The 17,137-nt window shown below is 40.1% G+C and overlaps 1 protein-coding gene across 6 annotated transcripts in view; it reads left to right on the top strand.

Annotated features, from left to right (window-relative positions):
* Positions 1-17,137, top strand: part of LOC143020952 (uncharacterized) — a 182,758-nt gene that overhangs the window by 118,552 nt on the left and 47,069 nt on the right. For all 6 annotated transcript variants that reach the window (XM_076177971.1, XM_076177976.1, XM_076177972.1 and 3 more), the window contains exons 3-4: positions 12,000-13,549; positions 15,335-15,685. In XM_076177971.1, the coding sequence (XP_076034086.1) occupies positions 12,000-13,549; positions 15,335-15,685 (1,901 nt within the window). The remainder of the gene's footprint in view (positions 1-11,999; positions 13,550-15,334; positions 15,686-17,137) is intronic.

The raw sequence follows: 17,137 nt of genomic DNA, 5'->3' as shown, positions 1-17,137 counted from the left end.
AAGTGTAAAATTTATTTATGATTTTTGTTGTATAAAGAATTTTTTGTGATGTATTATCTGTACGTTAGATTGCATTTGGATGATCTATATATATCCAAATGCAATGAAGTTATCATAGTTCTACATGTATAATGTGCCCACCCTAAGTTTTTGTGTGAAGATACTTATTTTTCATAGATCACTTGCAAGGTTCAATCCTCTTTTTAAAGCAGTACTGGTAGACATGTCATAGTGGAACATTTCAGCACTAGGTGCAATAAATAAATTTACAGTAAACCCATGATATATGAAACCTTGTTATAGTGATTTTTGGATAGAGTGAATGCCATTTTCCAGCCAAACTACCCTTGAAAATAGTTTGTTATATTAGAAGGAAGTTTGCAAAGAATAATGCTGTTAGATAAAACAAACGCCATATTCCTTCCAAACTACTCACAGCATTTGAGAAACCTAAACTTCCATCTTATAAACCGACCAAAAATTCAACATAATAAAACCTTTGAAGATATTGAACTTTCAACTTAATGACCAAGCCTTCCTCCAAATTAGTTTGATATATCAAAGGTTTCTGTGTATGTTTTCAATAGGGGTGTGCTGATATATATATATATATATATATATATATATATATATATATATATATATATATATTTTGCTGATTCCTATTTACAATTAATTACCAATGCTGTGTCCTATTCAATCTTAGTTGCTGATACCGATTCCACTTTATATAATTATGGTATATCAGTTTTTAATATAAAGTAAGTAAACTGATTTTTACTTGCTTTATAATCTGTCGATTTATACACGCCACTTGTTGAGCTGTTGCATGCTAATGATTGAATGAGCTTAATGAAGTGCTTATTGATTGACCACTTTATGATTATCATTGTATGATTGTATTATTGGTTTAAGGGGACCCCCCGCCCAAAATATTTTTTTCTGAAGAATCTTGCTGATTTTTTCTGTGTGATATCTAGGTCTGAGGAAACCTTCACAGCATGAGTTTTATTCAGATCTGACAAGTAGTTTTTTATTTTTTAATAAAAAAAAATAAAAAATACCATATTTTTGGGCTTCTTTCAAATCCTATCTCCTCTTACAATTTTTATTCGATGTCTTTCATTTTACAGCAAAAGAATCTTCTACATATATAAAAAAACAAAATAGAAAGCTTTTTTTAATGTCTTTGTTTAACGCCGAGGAAAAAAATATAAAAAATTATCGAAAAAAAGCAAATTTTTAACTTTGACACGTTATTAAAAAAAAAATTATTTAACATATGCAAAAAAACTCTATATTCTATTTTTTGTCATTTATCTAGCTATTAATAGAGACCTCATATGCAAAAATCGGTTGAAAATTGAGGGAGGAGATAGACTTTGAGTATCAAAAACTTACATTTTTCAGAAATGAGTGTCAAGTTTTTTTTTCCTTAGTTTGACTAAATTTTACATTGGACCTCCTAAGACCCATTGAAAACAGGTTCCATTGTATTTTCATGATGATTTTGCATCTTTCAAGTAACTCAGGCACTTTGTACCCTCCTACAGTGTAGGATATTATTCACTCAAAGTGAGGGTCTCATAAGCCGCCACCTCACTCTTTGTTGCAAAGTTTGAGTTCTTGGTCTAGAATGACCCAGCAAGGTAGTCTGATTGCTGGGATTCAGCTCTCTTTCTTTTCTTGGGTTTCCTTTCTGGTGTTGGAACAGGCTCTTGCTGCATCAGGGACATCACTGTGAGGTGTTGCAACAAGGAGGCATCCTTGTAGCCACTTGTTAGCAAACAGTTGTTTGCGTAGAGACAACTTGTCTGATATAGGTGTAGAGGACAGAGGATCAGGTGCTGAGGATGTGGATGTAGATGGAAGGGAGAGAGCTGCTGGAGGGAGTACTAGTGGTGGTGGCGGAGGTGGTGATAACAAAGTTGATGCTGGGGTTCTTTCTTTCTCCCCTTGAGTTGCTAATGTAGACGTTCTTATCTTCTGCAAGTGTGCCTTTTGTTTGGATAGCTTAGGCATGGCTAATATCTTCAAATATCTCTTCACTGAAAAATAGATGCTAATTTCACACGGCAAATTAGTGAATGCGGCAAGCTAACGTGTACATGTCCTTTACTTTGTAAGGCTCAGGCCACTGCCAGTCGTGCAGGCTGAACTTCCTCACACCACATGCTGGACGTAAGAGAAAACTTTATGAGTGTATCAAACGCAAAAAAATTGGGTAAAATATGGTCAAAACGTATGTAAACAATGGTCGTGCAGAGCATGTGGCTGCCGGGGGGAGGGAGGGTAGGCCCTTTAAACCCTTTAAAAATGGCGGTACGATAAAAACACTTTACCAGCATCTAGAGCAAGATCCCTACTATGTATTTATGCAATAAAAAAAAAATAATAAATTTTTTCTTAAATCTGGGGGTCAAAAAAGAGGTCAAAAGTTACCTATTTCATAGATTTTTTATGTAACCACTAACTTCAAGTAACTTGAATCATTTAATGCGTGGTTTTGATAAAACACATGTGTAGTGTGTAAATTTTATTAATCAATTTCTTAATCCTAACTTAGTAGTAAAACCTAACTCAGTCTCCACTATCTAATATTTGACCCCATGAATGTGGGAAATGACATCGGCATCAGGAAAATAGTGCTGATACCAATGCCGAATGAAGGAGTGGTGCCAGCAGCACTGTATGGGACAAAACCATGGAACATAAGAGAGGAAAAGAGGAGTTTGAATGTATTTACCTTATTGTATCTTATGGGAAGGGAAGCTTTGCTCATGGTGTCTTGTCTTTGTATTTCACAGTATGTAGTTTGCTCTTAAATTCATTTGAGATGAGGTGCCTGAGAAGTATGATAGGGGTTACTAGGCTGAATAGAGTGAGAAATGAGGTGGTGAGGAGGATAACGGTGGTGGAAAGGGAGTTGGGAGATAGGGTTGATGAAAGAGTATTGGGATGGTTTGGACACATGGAAAGAATGAGTGAAGGAAGATCAGTAAAAGAGGTGTGGAAGAGAGAGGTGGAAGGAGTGAAAATGAGTGGGTGACCTAGGATGAGATGGATGGATGGGGTAAAAGGGGCATTGGGAAAGAAGGGAATGTGTGTTGACTAAGGAAGTTAGAGGATAAGATAGGGGTAAGTTGAGAATGGTTGAGTATGGATGAGGCTGTGATGCATGAGGGAGATGGATGGTGAGGGAGTATGTATGAAAAATAAATTGGTGCAGCCCAAAGGGATTTATCTCTGTCTTCTCCATTTCTGCGTGAGGGGACAGAGAAGGGGGTTGCTGATTTAATGAAGCAACCTTGCTGTGGATTTGCTGTGTCATGTGACACTACTTCTGACCCAAGACATGGGCAAGATGCAGGGGTGACCCGTCATCCAGGAGAACATGGGGCTTAAGATGTGTTTATCATTGAAATGATATTGTCTAGGAGATGAATAAAATAGCCTGGCAGCAGGCAGGAAAAGGACCCCTCAGTATGAAAGGAGTGGATAGCAGGGCCCCTTCTTCCCCTTGCCCGTATCTCTCTCCCCTTTCCCTTTGGCTGTAATCTCACTTTCCCTTCGTCTTCTAACCCTCCCCCACTTCCCCTTCCCCTTTTCAAATGCTTTCCTTTTTGTCTTTCCTCTCAATGTTTTCGTCTTTTTACTGCTTTCCTTCCTTCCCACCCTCTCCTCGTTTTTCTTCTTCCTTTGTTCTTTCTCTCCTGTACTTCGTCCTTCTCTCTTTCTCTCTTTTTTGCTCTTTTTCTCTTATTCCCTCACACCTTTCTCGAGACTATGCGCCCCACGTGTCTAACCTGCAAGATTCTTCTTCCCTCTCTTTCTCGTCTTTCCTCCCCCTCTCTCCCTTCTCTCCCCTTCCCCCTCCATTCTCCCCTCTTGCATCTTCCGCTCTCTTTCCCCATCCACCTTCTTACCCACCTCTCCTCCTTCCCCCTTTTTCCCCTCCCCTTCCCCCTTTTACCCCTCCCCTACCCCCATTTCCCCCCTCCTATTCTCCCTTTGTTCCCCTTATTCTCCTTACACTCCTTTCCTCTTCCCCTTCCCCCTACCCACTCTATCTCATTTCTCTTCTTTCCCCCTTCCTCCTCCTCTTTCCCCCTTCATCCTTCTTCACTTCCCCGTTCCTCCCCTTGCCTCCTCTTTCCTTCCCCCTGTCCCAACCCCCCACTCCTTCCTCTCTCTGCCTCACTCTCCCTTCTTTCCCCCTCTTTCCCCTCTTTCCCCTTCTTTCCCCTCTCCCTGCCTCCTTTGGTACTCTTTGCTTCCATAGCCTCCTCCTCCGCCTCCCCCTGCTCCACCTCCCACTTTCTCCTTCCCCTTCTCCAACGCTGCTTTTGCCTGTCATCATTGTGAGAGTCTGTACATGGAGTACATTGTACACTGTACATTCATATACACATATGTACATCAGTGTGCATGTGTTGTCGTACTGGACATACAGGTACTCCTCGTTTAACGACCTACTCGGTTAGCGACGACGCGGAGTTATGACGGGCTTTATGACAGACCAATATTCGTTTAACGTAAATCTCCCGAAGTTACGACGTCGTGTACGATAATTAAGTTGGCTGAGGCAAATTTGTATGATGTTATAATTGAACTTGTTCGGTGGATATTAGCTGTGAGGTAAAGTGTTCTGAAGCTTAGGTCTACATTACCATCCTGCAAGCTGCAAAAACTACCTGGGGTACAGTAAATACTGGTAGTGGTAAATTTTTAGTTTCGACCATGGGCGCAATATAGCAATAGAAAATTAATTATTAATTTTGTAAATTATAATGTATCAAAGTAATATGCAATTTTGTGAGCGGAAACAAAACAAAAAAGATGCTAAAACAAATTTCGTAAGTAACAAAGTCATGTTGGACGAATGGTACACCATGTTTGTTATGATAGATACCGATGTCGAAGAAATAAAAGGATGATAAATTCGTCTAACCTAAACTAAACTAACCTAACCTGTTTGATAAATCATTACCTGCAAATTAAATGTCATCCGGCTCATCCTCGTTGTCGTCGTCGTGAGAGACGTTGGCAGACGACAAGATGGCGTCCCGAGCCTATGCTACCGACTTCGTTCATTAGCATATTTTCTTGTAGCATGGTATTTTTTACTTTCATTTCCGCCCACAAAATTGCATATTACGTTGATACATTTTAATTTACAAAATTAATAATTAATTTTCTATTGCTATATTGCGCCCATGGTTGAAACAAAAAATACCCCGGTATTCAATATGGAATGTCAGCATACGCGGATTTGGTCATATATGGTCATTTCAGGAACTTAACCACCGTAAATAAACAGTAAATAAAGCTTTAATGTACTGTATAAAAGAGGGAAAATACACAAAAATAAAGATACATGTATTGCTGGACATTGTAGATACAGTACATGTACGTATATGTATACACTTTCGCTTAACCCCTTCCATACGGTGCCGCACACGTAGGCGTCATGGACTTAGATCTCGGTGGCAGCAACCAATGCCAGCCGTACGACGTGTCGTAATAATACTCGCATCATAAAATATAGTCACCGCTTATATCGATCGTTCTCTCTTCACCCGTGAATTTTGATAACCATAGAAAATGCGATTACAAAAGAATTAGAAAGAATGTCATTATGGAGGGGCGACTACAATAAATATAATCAAGACGCCGATATGGCAGCCTCGCGCATACACTCGCTCCCCATGACGTCTACGTGTGCGGCACCGTATGGAAGGGGTTAACGACCAATTCGGTTAACGACGGCGCGCTGGTCCCAATTGTTGTCGTTAAACGAGGAGTGGTTGTATGTGTGTGTATACTGTATATCTGTACATTTTTGTGGCCATGAGCATGTGTATTTAACTAGTAGTAGTAAATGCCTTGGTGGATTAAAAAGTGTAATGAGAAATAGACATCTGGGCATGGATGCTAAGAGGAGGTTATATGAAGGAGTGATTGTGCCAACAGCACTGTACGGGGTGTAAACGTGGAACATTAGAAAGGAAGAGAGAAGGAGATTGAATGTTTTTGAGATGAAATGTCTGAGAAGTATGATAGGGGTTACTAGGCTGGATAGAGTGAGAAATGAGGAGGTGAGGAGGAGAACAGGGGTGGAAAGGGAGCTGGGAGATGGGTTTATGAAAGAGTATTAGGATGGTTTGGACACATGTAAAGAATGAATGAAGAAAGATTAATAAAAGAGGTGTGGAAGGAGTGAATATGAGGGGGCGTCCTAGGATGAGATGGATGGATGGATGGGGTGAAAGGGGCATTACAAAAGAGAGGAATGTCTGTTAAAGAAGGATGGGAGAGGACAGAAGATAGGGGTGAATGGAGAAGGCTTGTGTATGGATGATGCTGTGATGCATGAGGGGGAGTGGGTGGGGTATGGGGGTGAGGAAGTATGTATGAGAAAAAAATTGACGCAGCCTGGAGGATTTCTCCCCGTCTTCTCCTTTTCTGCATGAGGGGACGGAGAGGGGAGTCGCCGAATTTATGAAGTGGCCTTGCTGTGGATGTGCTGTGTCTTGCAACACTGCTTCAAACCCAGGGCAGTGAACAGGATGCAGGGATGACCCATCATCCAGGAGGTACCAAGATAAGAGGGAGGGAGTAGGGTGGAGGGGAGTGGAGTATGTAGGGAATGGAATAGGTGAGAGTGGTTTCTATGCCTTTTTCTTTTTGGCTACCCCTTCCTTTGTAAGGGGGAAAAAGCCTTTGGTATATGTATGTATGTATTTACCTAGTTGTCCTACACGGAAAGCGAGCTATGCTCGTGGTGACCCATCTTTGTATCTTTCAGCATCACTTTTTTTCTAAAAATCTGAATAGTATTTGCACGCACTGTTTTTTTTTATCTAAGTTATTCCAGATATCCAGCACTCTGTGTGGGAAGCTATTCTTTTTCCAATCTCTTCTATAGTTATCCTTTTTGAGTTTCTTTTCATGACCTCTTGTTTTTCCATTGTAATTTTTTAGTAAATCATTCCTATCAAGGATTTCCATTCCTTTCATGATTCTAAATATAGTCATTAGATCACCTCTCTCTTCTCTGCTCCAGTTTTGGTAGTTCCAATTTCAATAATCTTTGTTCGCATGTTAATTTGGAAAAAGCTGGTGCCAACTTTGTTGTTGCTCTGTATTCTTTCTAGTTTCCTAATATTTTTTTTAGTATTGGGTGTCCATAGTGTCGCTGCGTATTCCAGTTTTGGTCTAATCAATGTAACTAATATTTTTTTTAATAATTTCTTCATCCAAGTAATCAAGTGCCACTTTCATTGACCTTAATAGGTTGAAGGTTTCTCTGACTATTTTGTTTATATGTTTATCTGGTGTCATGTCTTTGCTGTACTCCAAGGTCCCGTACCGAGTGCACTTTCTTGATTTCTTCTTCACCAATTTTATAATTTTTTGAAATTCTCTTTTACTTTTTCCAAACTCCATTATACTACACTTCTTGATATTGAAGTTCACTTCCCACATTTGAGTCCATTTCCAGATTTTGTCCAGGTCTGATTGTAATGAATCACAGTCCTCCTCTGTTCTTACTTTCTTCAATATTTTTGCCTCATCTGTGAAGAAATTCATATAACATTCAACTCCTTCATCCATGTCATTTATGTATATGGCAAACATGATTGGAGCCAACACTGACCCTTGTGGAACACCACTAATCATTTCTTCCCATTTTGAGTATTTGTCTTTAATTATTACCCTCATTTTTCTCCCAGTCAGGAAGTCTTCCATCCATTCTAATAGTTTACCTGTGATGCCACCTATTGATTCTAATTTTCTTATTAATTTCTTGTGGTACTTTGTCAAATGCCTTTTGTAGGTCTAGATAGGCAGTCTGCCCATCCATCCCTCTCTTCTATTATATCTATTAGCCTTGAGTAGAAGCAGATCAGGTTTGTTGTACATGATCTTCCTTGTCTAAATCCAAATTGGCTTGGGTTTAGTATAGATTTTTCTTCCAGGTGTTTAACCCATCTACTTTTGATCACTTTTTCACATATTTTAGTGACTGTGCTTGTTAGGGAGACTGGTCTGTAGTTAGTTGGATTTTCTTTGTTTCCTCCTTCATATATTGGTACAATGTGTGCATTTTTCCAGTTTTGTGGTACCTTTCCTTCTTTGAGTGAACATTTGATTATAGTGTGTGGAGGTGCCAAGATAAGAGGGAGGGAGGAGGGTGGAGGGGAGTGGAATATCTAGGAAATGGAATGGGTGGGAGTGGTTTCTATGCCTTTTTCTTTTTGGCTACCCCCCAGGTAGGGGAAAAAAGCCTTTGATATATGTACCGTATATTTCCGTTTATAAGACGACCTTTGTATAAGACGAGGCACAAAATTAGAGCAAATTTTTATGAATTTATCTCATATCGGTAGTATAAGGCGACTGCTAAATAACAAAAGCATCAGTGTATCAAACAATTGTTTTGATTACGTTTATCAGCTGTTTTTTTTTTTTTGCTTTTTCTCTTTTCTTTCTCATTACTTAACTGTATCCGTATACCAGAGAAATTACTTACTGTATGCTTTTAAATTCAAAATAAATGAAATAACAAAGCAAATCATGTATCATGATTTTCTGAGAACACACGTCAACTAACAAAAACGATTTATTTACGTTCCTGGTTCGACGTTTAAAGATAACGTTAGGTATCAATGGAACGAGAGGTCTCGCTGTATATTCCATTTCTCTTCCATCCTTGTTTCTTCATATAGGAATTTTTCCCAGTTTACATTACGAAAGAATTTTTAAGTTTCTCAAAATTTGTTTTGTACATTGGTCTTCCTATTCTATGTTTCTCCTTTCTTCTTAGGTCTTTTTGCTCTTTTAGTTTGAATTCTATTAGTATGTGGTCACTCTTTCCTATTGGTATTTTGTAATCTATTCTGTCTACAATTTCAGGTTCTAACGTAAGTATTAAGTCCAATCTCAAAGGTTCCTCATTATTTCTGTATCTGGTATTTTCCCTTATCCACTGTGTATTCAATGGTCATATCGAGTAGTATGCTGCCCCATATATCCTCTCCACCCCTCTCTGTCATTTCTTCCCAACATATTTCTTTTGAGATAAAATCACCCATAATTACTGTATTTCCTCCTCCTTTCAGTATATCAGTTAGTTCATGCGTGTGTGTGTGTTCATGTACATCTGTGTTCTCACTGGGGCGTGTTGTATCAGCCAATTTGATCTGGTGTATGCAGAACCCTGTGTTGAGAAAACACATCCCTGTCTCTGACACAGGGACTGCTCCCCATCTCAATTTTTCACATGAGGGACAAGAAGGGAGGGTCAACTCGTAAATAAAGTGCCCCCGGTGTGGATGTATTGTGCCTTGCTTCACTGCTTTTGACCCGGGTAGTGGGCAGGAGACAGGGACCCTTCATTCACAAGAAGCTAAGATGAGAAGGAAACAATAGGTGGTGAATGGGAGTGGAATGGATTGGAGTAGGTCTGTGCCTTGGCTGGTTACCTCCCATATAAGGGGAAAAAGGCCCTTGGTATATTAGTAGTAGTAGTTCAGCCTTAATTGTCCACTGCAGGACTGACCTATCTCCTGAGGGACAATACAACCTCTTTACCTCACCATAGTGGCTTAATCTAGCTTAGTAAGGTTGTATATATGGTGAGAGGTGGATATGAAGTTTTGGTATGTTGGAATGGATGTGAATTAGGTCTGAAATCTGTGTAATCAGCTCAGACATGCTGATTATGTGCTTCTGACCCAGGGCAGTGGACAAGGTGCAGGGATGACCCGTCATCCAGGAGGTGCTCAGATAAGAGGGATGGTGGAGGGGTGTGGAGTGTATTCAGGGATGGAATGGGTGGAAATGATTTTATGCCTTTCCCTTTTTGGCTACCTCCCTTGTAAGGGGGAAAAAGCCTTGGTATATGTATGTATGCACATATATATGATAGTGATCTGCTGTATTTCTGATGCCTGCTGTTGTGGAGAGGGGTTGGCAAATCATGAAAGTGCTTTGCACTTACCAGGACTGAATCGTGACCTTCCACATTCTGAGGCAGGAACGTTACCCACTGCTCCATGTGGACTGTTTTGGTATATTAATAGATAACTACTTGCTTCATGAAAATGTAAAAATAAGGGTTATTAGCATATTTAATTGCACTTAAAAAAAGAAGTAGTCATAACATTTGTTACCCCTTCAAATTTCACAAAAATGGAAACCCACAGCCCCTACAGTGGCTGGTAGTGGTCCTTGGGTGTTCCCATAGATCTATCTAGAAGAAACTTGGGCAGTTCTCTTATGTTATATTAGTGTGGGTCAGTTTCTCTGTCACTGGGTTATATTAGTAAGAGGAGGAGAGCTGTTGCTAGTTGTAATCTCTCCTTGTTTGAAAAGTTGAAAGAAATACAATTGAAGACAATTATCAACCTGAGGGCTGCATCTCCAGAAGAGGGTGTTGGTAGATTCGGAAGATGAATGGTAGGGGGGATGACTCTCTCGACATCCTTCTTACAGAAATATGCTTTGTAGGGCCACCATTTGCAGGTACCCATGATTAGTTCCAGAGGTAGTATATTCACATTTGATCTAACCCTCCTATTCTTTGCATCTGCATAATTTTTGTGTCTTGCCTTTGTCATAATATTTCTCCTCTTGAAGTTTATCATCATTATTATTATTATTATTATTTACTTTTAGCAGGGATGTGTGGTGTCTCCTTTGCTGTTTAATCTTGCACTGGAGAAAGCAGTCAGGCAGATTATCAGCCATCCAGGTGGAGCTAAGTTATCCAATGGTCAGATAACCCACCTCGCTTATGCCGATGATGTGGATGTGGTGGCCGAAACTGTGGAGGAAATTAACGAGATCTTTACAGTATTCCAGAGAACAGCAGAACAGATAGGCCTAAAATGCAATGAGCAGAAAACGGAAATTATGAAACTAAGTAGAAATGGGATTTATACACCAGGAGAAGAGCAAGTTGGATCACTAAGGGTGAAGAAAGTGGATAAGTTCAAGTACCTGGGATCCATTGTCAGTGAAAGAAATGAATTGGACATGGAAATAAACGAACGAATAGCTGTAGGAAACAGGTGTTACCATGCCCTGGCATCTGTAATGAAGAGTCAGACCATCAGCAGAAGAACTAAGTTAAGAGCATATAACATTGAAATAAAACCAACAGTCCTGTACGGATGTGAGACATGGACACTGACAAAAGAAAGGGAGAAGAGACTGGAAATTTTTGAAAACAATATCCTGAGAAGAATCCTTGGCCCAGTATATGATGAAGAAGAAGGGAAATGGAGATGAAGACATAACAGGGAAATTAGAGATCAGACTTGGCAACCGTACATTCAGGATGAAATACGGGGAAGAAGAGCAAGGTGGGCTGGACACTGCGTACGAATGGAGGCAGACAGACTACCAAAGAAGGTGATGGAAGGAAGAGTGGAGGGCAGACGACCAGTAGGGAGACCCAGGTACAGATGGATGGATGGAGTAAAGAAGGACGTGGAGAGGGTGGCACCAAGAGAGGACTGGAAGGAATTGGCAGAGGATAGAACCATCTGGAGAGGCATAGTGAAAGCGGTGAAGGGCCGTCCAGCCTGACAACTAACAGAGAATAGAGAGAATTTATGATAAAAGTAAATAATAATAGTAATGATGATAAACTTCAAGAGGAATTTCTCCTTTTCTGCATGGGGGGACGGAGAGGGGGGGGTCGCCAATTTAATGAAGTGGCCTTGCTGTGGATGTGCTGTGTCTTACATCACTGCTTCTGACTCAGGGTAGTGGACTGCTGGGATGACCCGTCATCCAGGAGGTGCCAAGATAGGAGGGAGGGTAGAGGTTGGAGGGGAGTGAGAGTGTATTGGGGATGGAATAGGTGGGAATGGATTTTATGCCTTTGTTTTTTGGCTACCTCCCTTGTAAGGGGGAAAAAGCCTTGGTATGTGTATGTATGTATTATTATTATTAATATTTTTATTTATATATTTTGTTGTTTGCAGGTACAATAGTTATGGGTCTATAGGAGGATTATCAACCCACTTCGAGGAAGAGGAGGAGGTTGATGATCCTAGAGATGACCTGTACACTCCATTTGATGATGAATCTGATAGTGAGGAGCTACCAGATCTTAATGTAATTACACCCAAAATCAAGATCGAGCCTCCTCGGCCAAAAGCAAAAACAAGAAAGGCTAAGAGAGGATCACCATGGAATGTAAGAGAAAGGAGGAAGAAGAAAAGAAGAAGAATAGTAATTGAGGATTCTTCTGATAATGAAGGTCAAGCAGATGATGAGGGAAGTCTCGTTCGTTCCATTTCTGACCCAGGGGGTCTGAATTCCAGGTTAAGTGGTCCTGCGTCTCAGAAAAGTAGTTCAAAGGAGCGGAAAGGGAGTTTTGAAGGAAGCTCCAAGTCAAATGGTGTTACATCACTTGATAATCATCAGAGGTTTGGTGTGCAATCTATGGTTTATAATGGTGGATATGAAAGTGATTGTAGTGTTAGATCTGAACAGAAAAAGGACAATCAAAAAGATCTTTCAAGAAAAACAAATAAAAAGTCTTCAGATACAGTAGTTATGAAAAATAAAGTGAAAAATTTAAGAACAGAAAGTTTTGATAAGAGTGGGCAAGATGGTAAAAGAACTAAAGAGCGTCATACTTCTCCAAACTCAAGTTTAGTAATAAGATCTGTTACTGGGGAGGTTAAGGAAGATGAAGGGGAAATTAATGCAAATGATATGTCAAGTGGAGATGACACAGTAGTATTTGGGGAGTTGGATAATGTTAGAGATATATTGAAAAGTAAGAAAAAACGTGCTCTGGATGTGAAAGGAGGGACTAGTAAAAGTAGATTTTCACGAACAGATAATGTACCAATGGTGTCCATTCCTTGTGAAGGATTAGCAGAAAGACTGGAGAATACAAGCCCATTTATTCTGGACTCAAGTGGTAGTGAATCAACTTTGCATAGAACACTAGAAAAGAGTAGTACCAAGGTATCTGATGCACAGTCGATCAGTGAGAAGGAGGGAGAGAACAGCATATTTTCAGGACTTTGTGATGATGATGATGATGATGAAGACAATGATGCATCTTGGAAATCACCAGAATATATTGGAGAAGGGCAAAGATTTGTCACACACTGTTTGAAAATTACAAAGGAGCAAGAGAAAATTGTGAAAAAAATAGAATTTAATAAAGAGCTGAAAAAGCGGCTCTTTAAGGAACACCTTGAACATAAGGAACACATGAAAGCCACATTCAGAAGGATGTACATGGAAGAAGCCACTAGGTATTCCAATGAAGTTGCAGAAGTAGATGATGAAATAAAACGATTACGTAAGAGATATATAGACAATAACAGAGACTGTAAGAAGGGATACCAGATAATGAAAGATTATGAGCGGGAAAATAAGCTGGAATGTGAATCACAACCATCTTCAACCACCAAAGATCCTGAAAGGGATCTCCCCATACCCAGTGAAATCTCATCTTCAAGTTTGAGAGTCGCTAATAATGACGAAGAACACAAAGATGTTGATACCAAAGGTATGGAGTTTGTTTCTTGTAGTACAAATATATATACATATTTATACCAAAAGGCCCTTTTATCCTCATAAGGGGAATGCCAGCCAAGGCATTTATTCACTCTTGACCCATCACATACCCATTCAACACCTATTTGTTTTTCCTTCTATCTTAGTTCCTTGTGGTTGAAGGGCCATCCCAGTCCTCAACCCACTGCCCAGATCAGAAGTAATGTAGCAAAATGCAACACTTCCACAACAGGGCCTGACAGCTGAAGGTGATTCTCTTCCACGACTTTATTACACAGTAGACAAGACACCCTTTAAGGGTACGTCAGTTTATCATCCATTCACAACCACTCTCCTCTCTCTACTTACCTATCTCTTATCCTCTTCCTCCACAAATATTCCCCTTTCACCCAAGGCTCCCTTCACTCCATCCATACATTACATTCTCAGTCTTCCCCTAAAGTTCACTCTTTCCACCTCTGCCTTTCATACTTTTTTATAGTCTTTTGTCACTTATTCTTTCCATATGCCCAAACCATCCCAGTTTCTTTAGTCAGCTCTGTTTGCCAGCACTCTACCCCTATTCTCCATCCCCACTCTCCATCTCACTACCTCATTTCACACTCTGTCCATCCTCTTAACCCTCACCCTACTTTAAACATTGCATCTCAAATACAATTAAATTCCTCTATTCTGCCTCCCTTAAAATTCCAAGTTTATCTAAACAATGTTATTGACACAGTCACCCCCTTTATGTGGTCGTATCATTGTGTTCATCCCCAGCTACCTATATCACATGACACTTTTTCATTCTTCAGAACATTTACATGGTTCCCTTACTCTGCAATTCACCATCACCCAGATTCCTCTATTTCCTGCTCCATGTGATCATAGTGATTGTGCCAACAGCACTGTATGAGGCAGAAACATGGAACATAAGATAGGAAGAGAGAAGGAGTTCGAATGTGTTTGAGATCAAATGTCTGAGAAGTATGATAGGGGCTACTGGGCTAAATAGAGTGAGAAATGAGGAGATGAGGAGGAGAACAGGGGTGGAAAGGGAGTTGGGAGATAGGGTTGATGAAAGATTATTAAGATGGTTTGGACACATGGAAAGAATGAGTGAAGAAAGATAAAAGAGGTGTGGAAGGAAGGAATATGAGGGTGCATCCTAGGATGAGATGGATGAATGGGGTGAAAGGGGCAATAGAAAAGAGAGGAATGTCTGTTGAAGGACGGGAGGACAGAAGATAGGGGTGAATGAAGAATGGTTGTGTATGGATGATGCTATGATGCATGAGGGGGATTTGTTCCCGTCTTCTCCTTTTCTACATGAGGGAGGGTTGCCAAATTTATGAAGCAGCCTTGTTGTGGATGTGCTGTGTCTTGCAACACAGCTTCTGACCCAGTGTAGTGGACAAGATGCAGGGATGACCCGTCATCCAGGAGGTGCCAAGATAAGGGGGAGGGAGGGGAGTGGAATATGTAGGGAATAGAATAAATAGAATGGGTGGGAGTGGTTTCTATGCCTTTTTCTTTTTGGCTACACCCCCCGTGTAAGGGGGAAAAAAGCCTTTGGTATATATATGTATATGTGTACTTCCTCTAACCATGCTCTTTTTTCCTCATATTTACTCTTGGTAATCTTCTCTAACATATAGATTTTTTTCTAGATAAAGGATTAAATCTGATTTTTTTTTCAATTTGGTCAGTTTTACAATAGAATTTACGGAGAATCATGAATTGGTCTGTCAGTTAACTATGGCAGTTTTGTTAATATTTGTGTAATGTATTTCAGACAACTCTCAAACCAGCTCAGATAGTGGTAAGAATGAAGAGGTTCCTCTGGTTAAAGTGGTTGATCATTCAAAACTTGTTAATCCTGCACCTGTGGAATCAAATACAGCACAACCATCATGGCACATCTCGGAGGATGGCTCTAAAAATAGTTCTGTATCCTCATCTGTTAGAACTGATCCCTCAGTCCCAACTTCTACAGTCTTTGCATCACCATCTGTGAATCAAGGGGGTCAGACTCTCGCATTGGGAAAAACGCTGCAGTTACAACAGCATCAGCAGCCACAGCCTCAACAGCAACAACAACAACAACAGCAGCAGCAGCAGCCACAGCAGCAAATACTTGCATCTGGTATGTTGTTAATTTAGTTCCCATTAAATTTTAAGAGTGTTTAGTTAGTGGATGGAAGTGGTAGATGAGCCAATTGTTTGCAGATGACACTGCTTGTGGCAGGGTCAGAGGAGAGTCTAAAGGCAATTAGTGATGGAGTTTAGGAAGGTAATGTGATAGGAGGAAGTTGAAAAAATAAATGTGGGTAAAAGTAATGGAATTTATGGTTTAACTATATCAGTTATTACTTTAGAGAACTTACCAGTCACTTTGTTTCAATCAACGTAGATTCTCTAAAATTTGCTGCCTTTTAGAAGTCAGCAAATATCAACTTGAAGGCCTTCTGAACTGACGATGTGGTCCCTCAGTTGAAGGTTTCCAAAAAAAGGTCCTTCTTTGTCCTGAGCTCAGGGTAATCTGACAGTTCCGATGTTAGCACACACAGTGTTCCAAGGGACTCTTACATTCGAAAAAGAGCTCAGAAGGCCATGGGTTAAATTTTACCTTAACCTCTTCCATACAGTGCCACCTATGTAGGCGGCATGAGGAGCAAGTGGATACGCGAGGCTGCCATATCGGCGTCTTGATTATATTTATTGTAGTTGTCCCTGCATAACTGACACACTCTCTAAACTAGCTTCATCACATTTTCTATGGTTATCAATATTCACGGGTGAAAGAGAGAACGATCGATATAAGCAGTGACTATTTTTTATGATGCGAGTATTATGATGCAACATCGTACGTCTGGCAGCTAATGCTGCCCGCGAGATTTTGGCCCGGAGTGAAGTGGTTAAGTAATTTCTCAAAGTAATTCCTGATTTATTAAACCAAATTGTTACATAGATTTAATATACAAAATAAAAGGAGGGGAGTTTAATCGTATCTTATTTGAAGTTACGATAGGTGTGGTTCGAAGTTTTAGGAAAGGCTCCTGAATCGAAGAAAATAACACTTTGAGGGAAAGTTACCGAACTAAGGTAAACACTACGATTCCCAATAACAATTACCACAAAGGAAGGTGAAAGGGTGGCAGCAAGTTTAAAGCATGTCTTAAGCCTTGTAGGGGCCTTGCAGTGATTTCAGAAGCCTTGTAGGGGCCTTGCAGTGATTTCAGACTAAGGTTGCACGCAGCACATGTCGGCCTGCTTTCACTCAATTCACAAGGTGACATCATCGGAGGAGGAGGATATTGTAGCTTTGGTTGGTACTGTAGTTGTCCAAAGAAAAAAAAGAGAGGTGTTGGATACATTCATATGTGAAAGAGAATGTTGAACCTCATATGGCTTATGTAGTTGCAAAGCAACTGGAGCTGCATGAAGAAAAGTTCTAGCAGTTATACTGAAGGTGGAAAGAAACCTTTTGCTCTCTGATGACTATTGTAAGTCCCTTATTACAGCCTAAGAATACCAATTACAGAAGATCTGAGCACTGAGGAATGACTACTCATCTTTCTAATGTATATGTCACTGT

The sequence above is a fragment of the Oratosquilla oratoria genome, chromosome 41, assembly GCF_046742065.1.
Source record: "Oratosquilla oratoria isolate Oo_2021 chromosome 41, ASM4674206v1, whole genome shotgun sequence".
In the NCBI taxonomy this organism is placed as follows: Eukaryota; Metazoa; Arthropoda; class Malacostraca; order Stomatopoda; family Squillidae; genus Oratosquilla; species Oratosquilla oratoria.
This window is presented reverse-complemented; position numbering and strand designations above follow the sequence as displayed.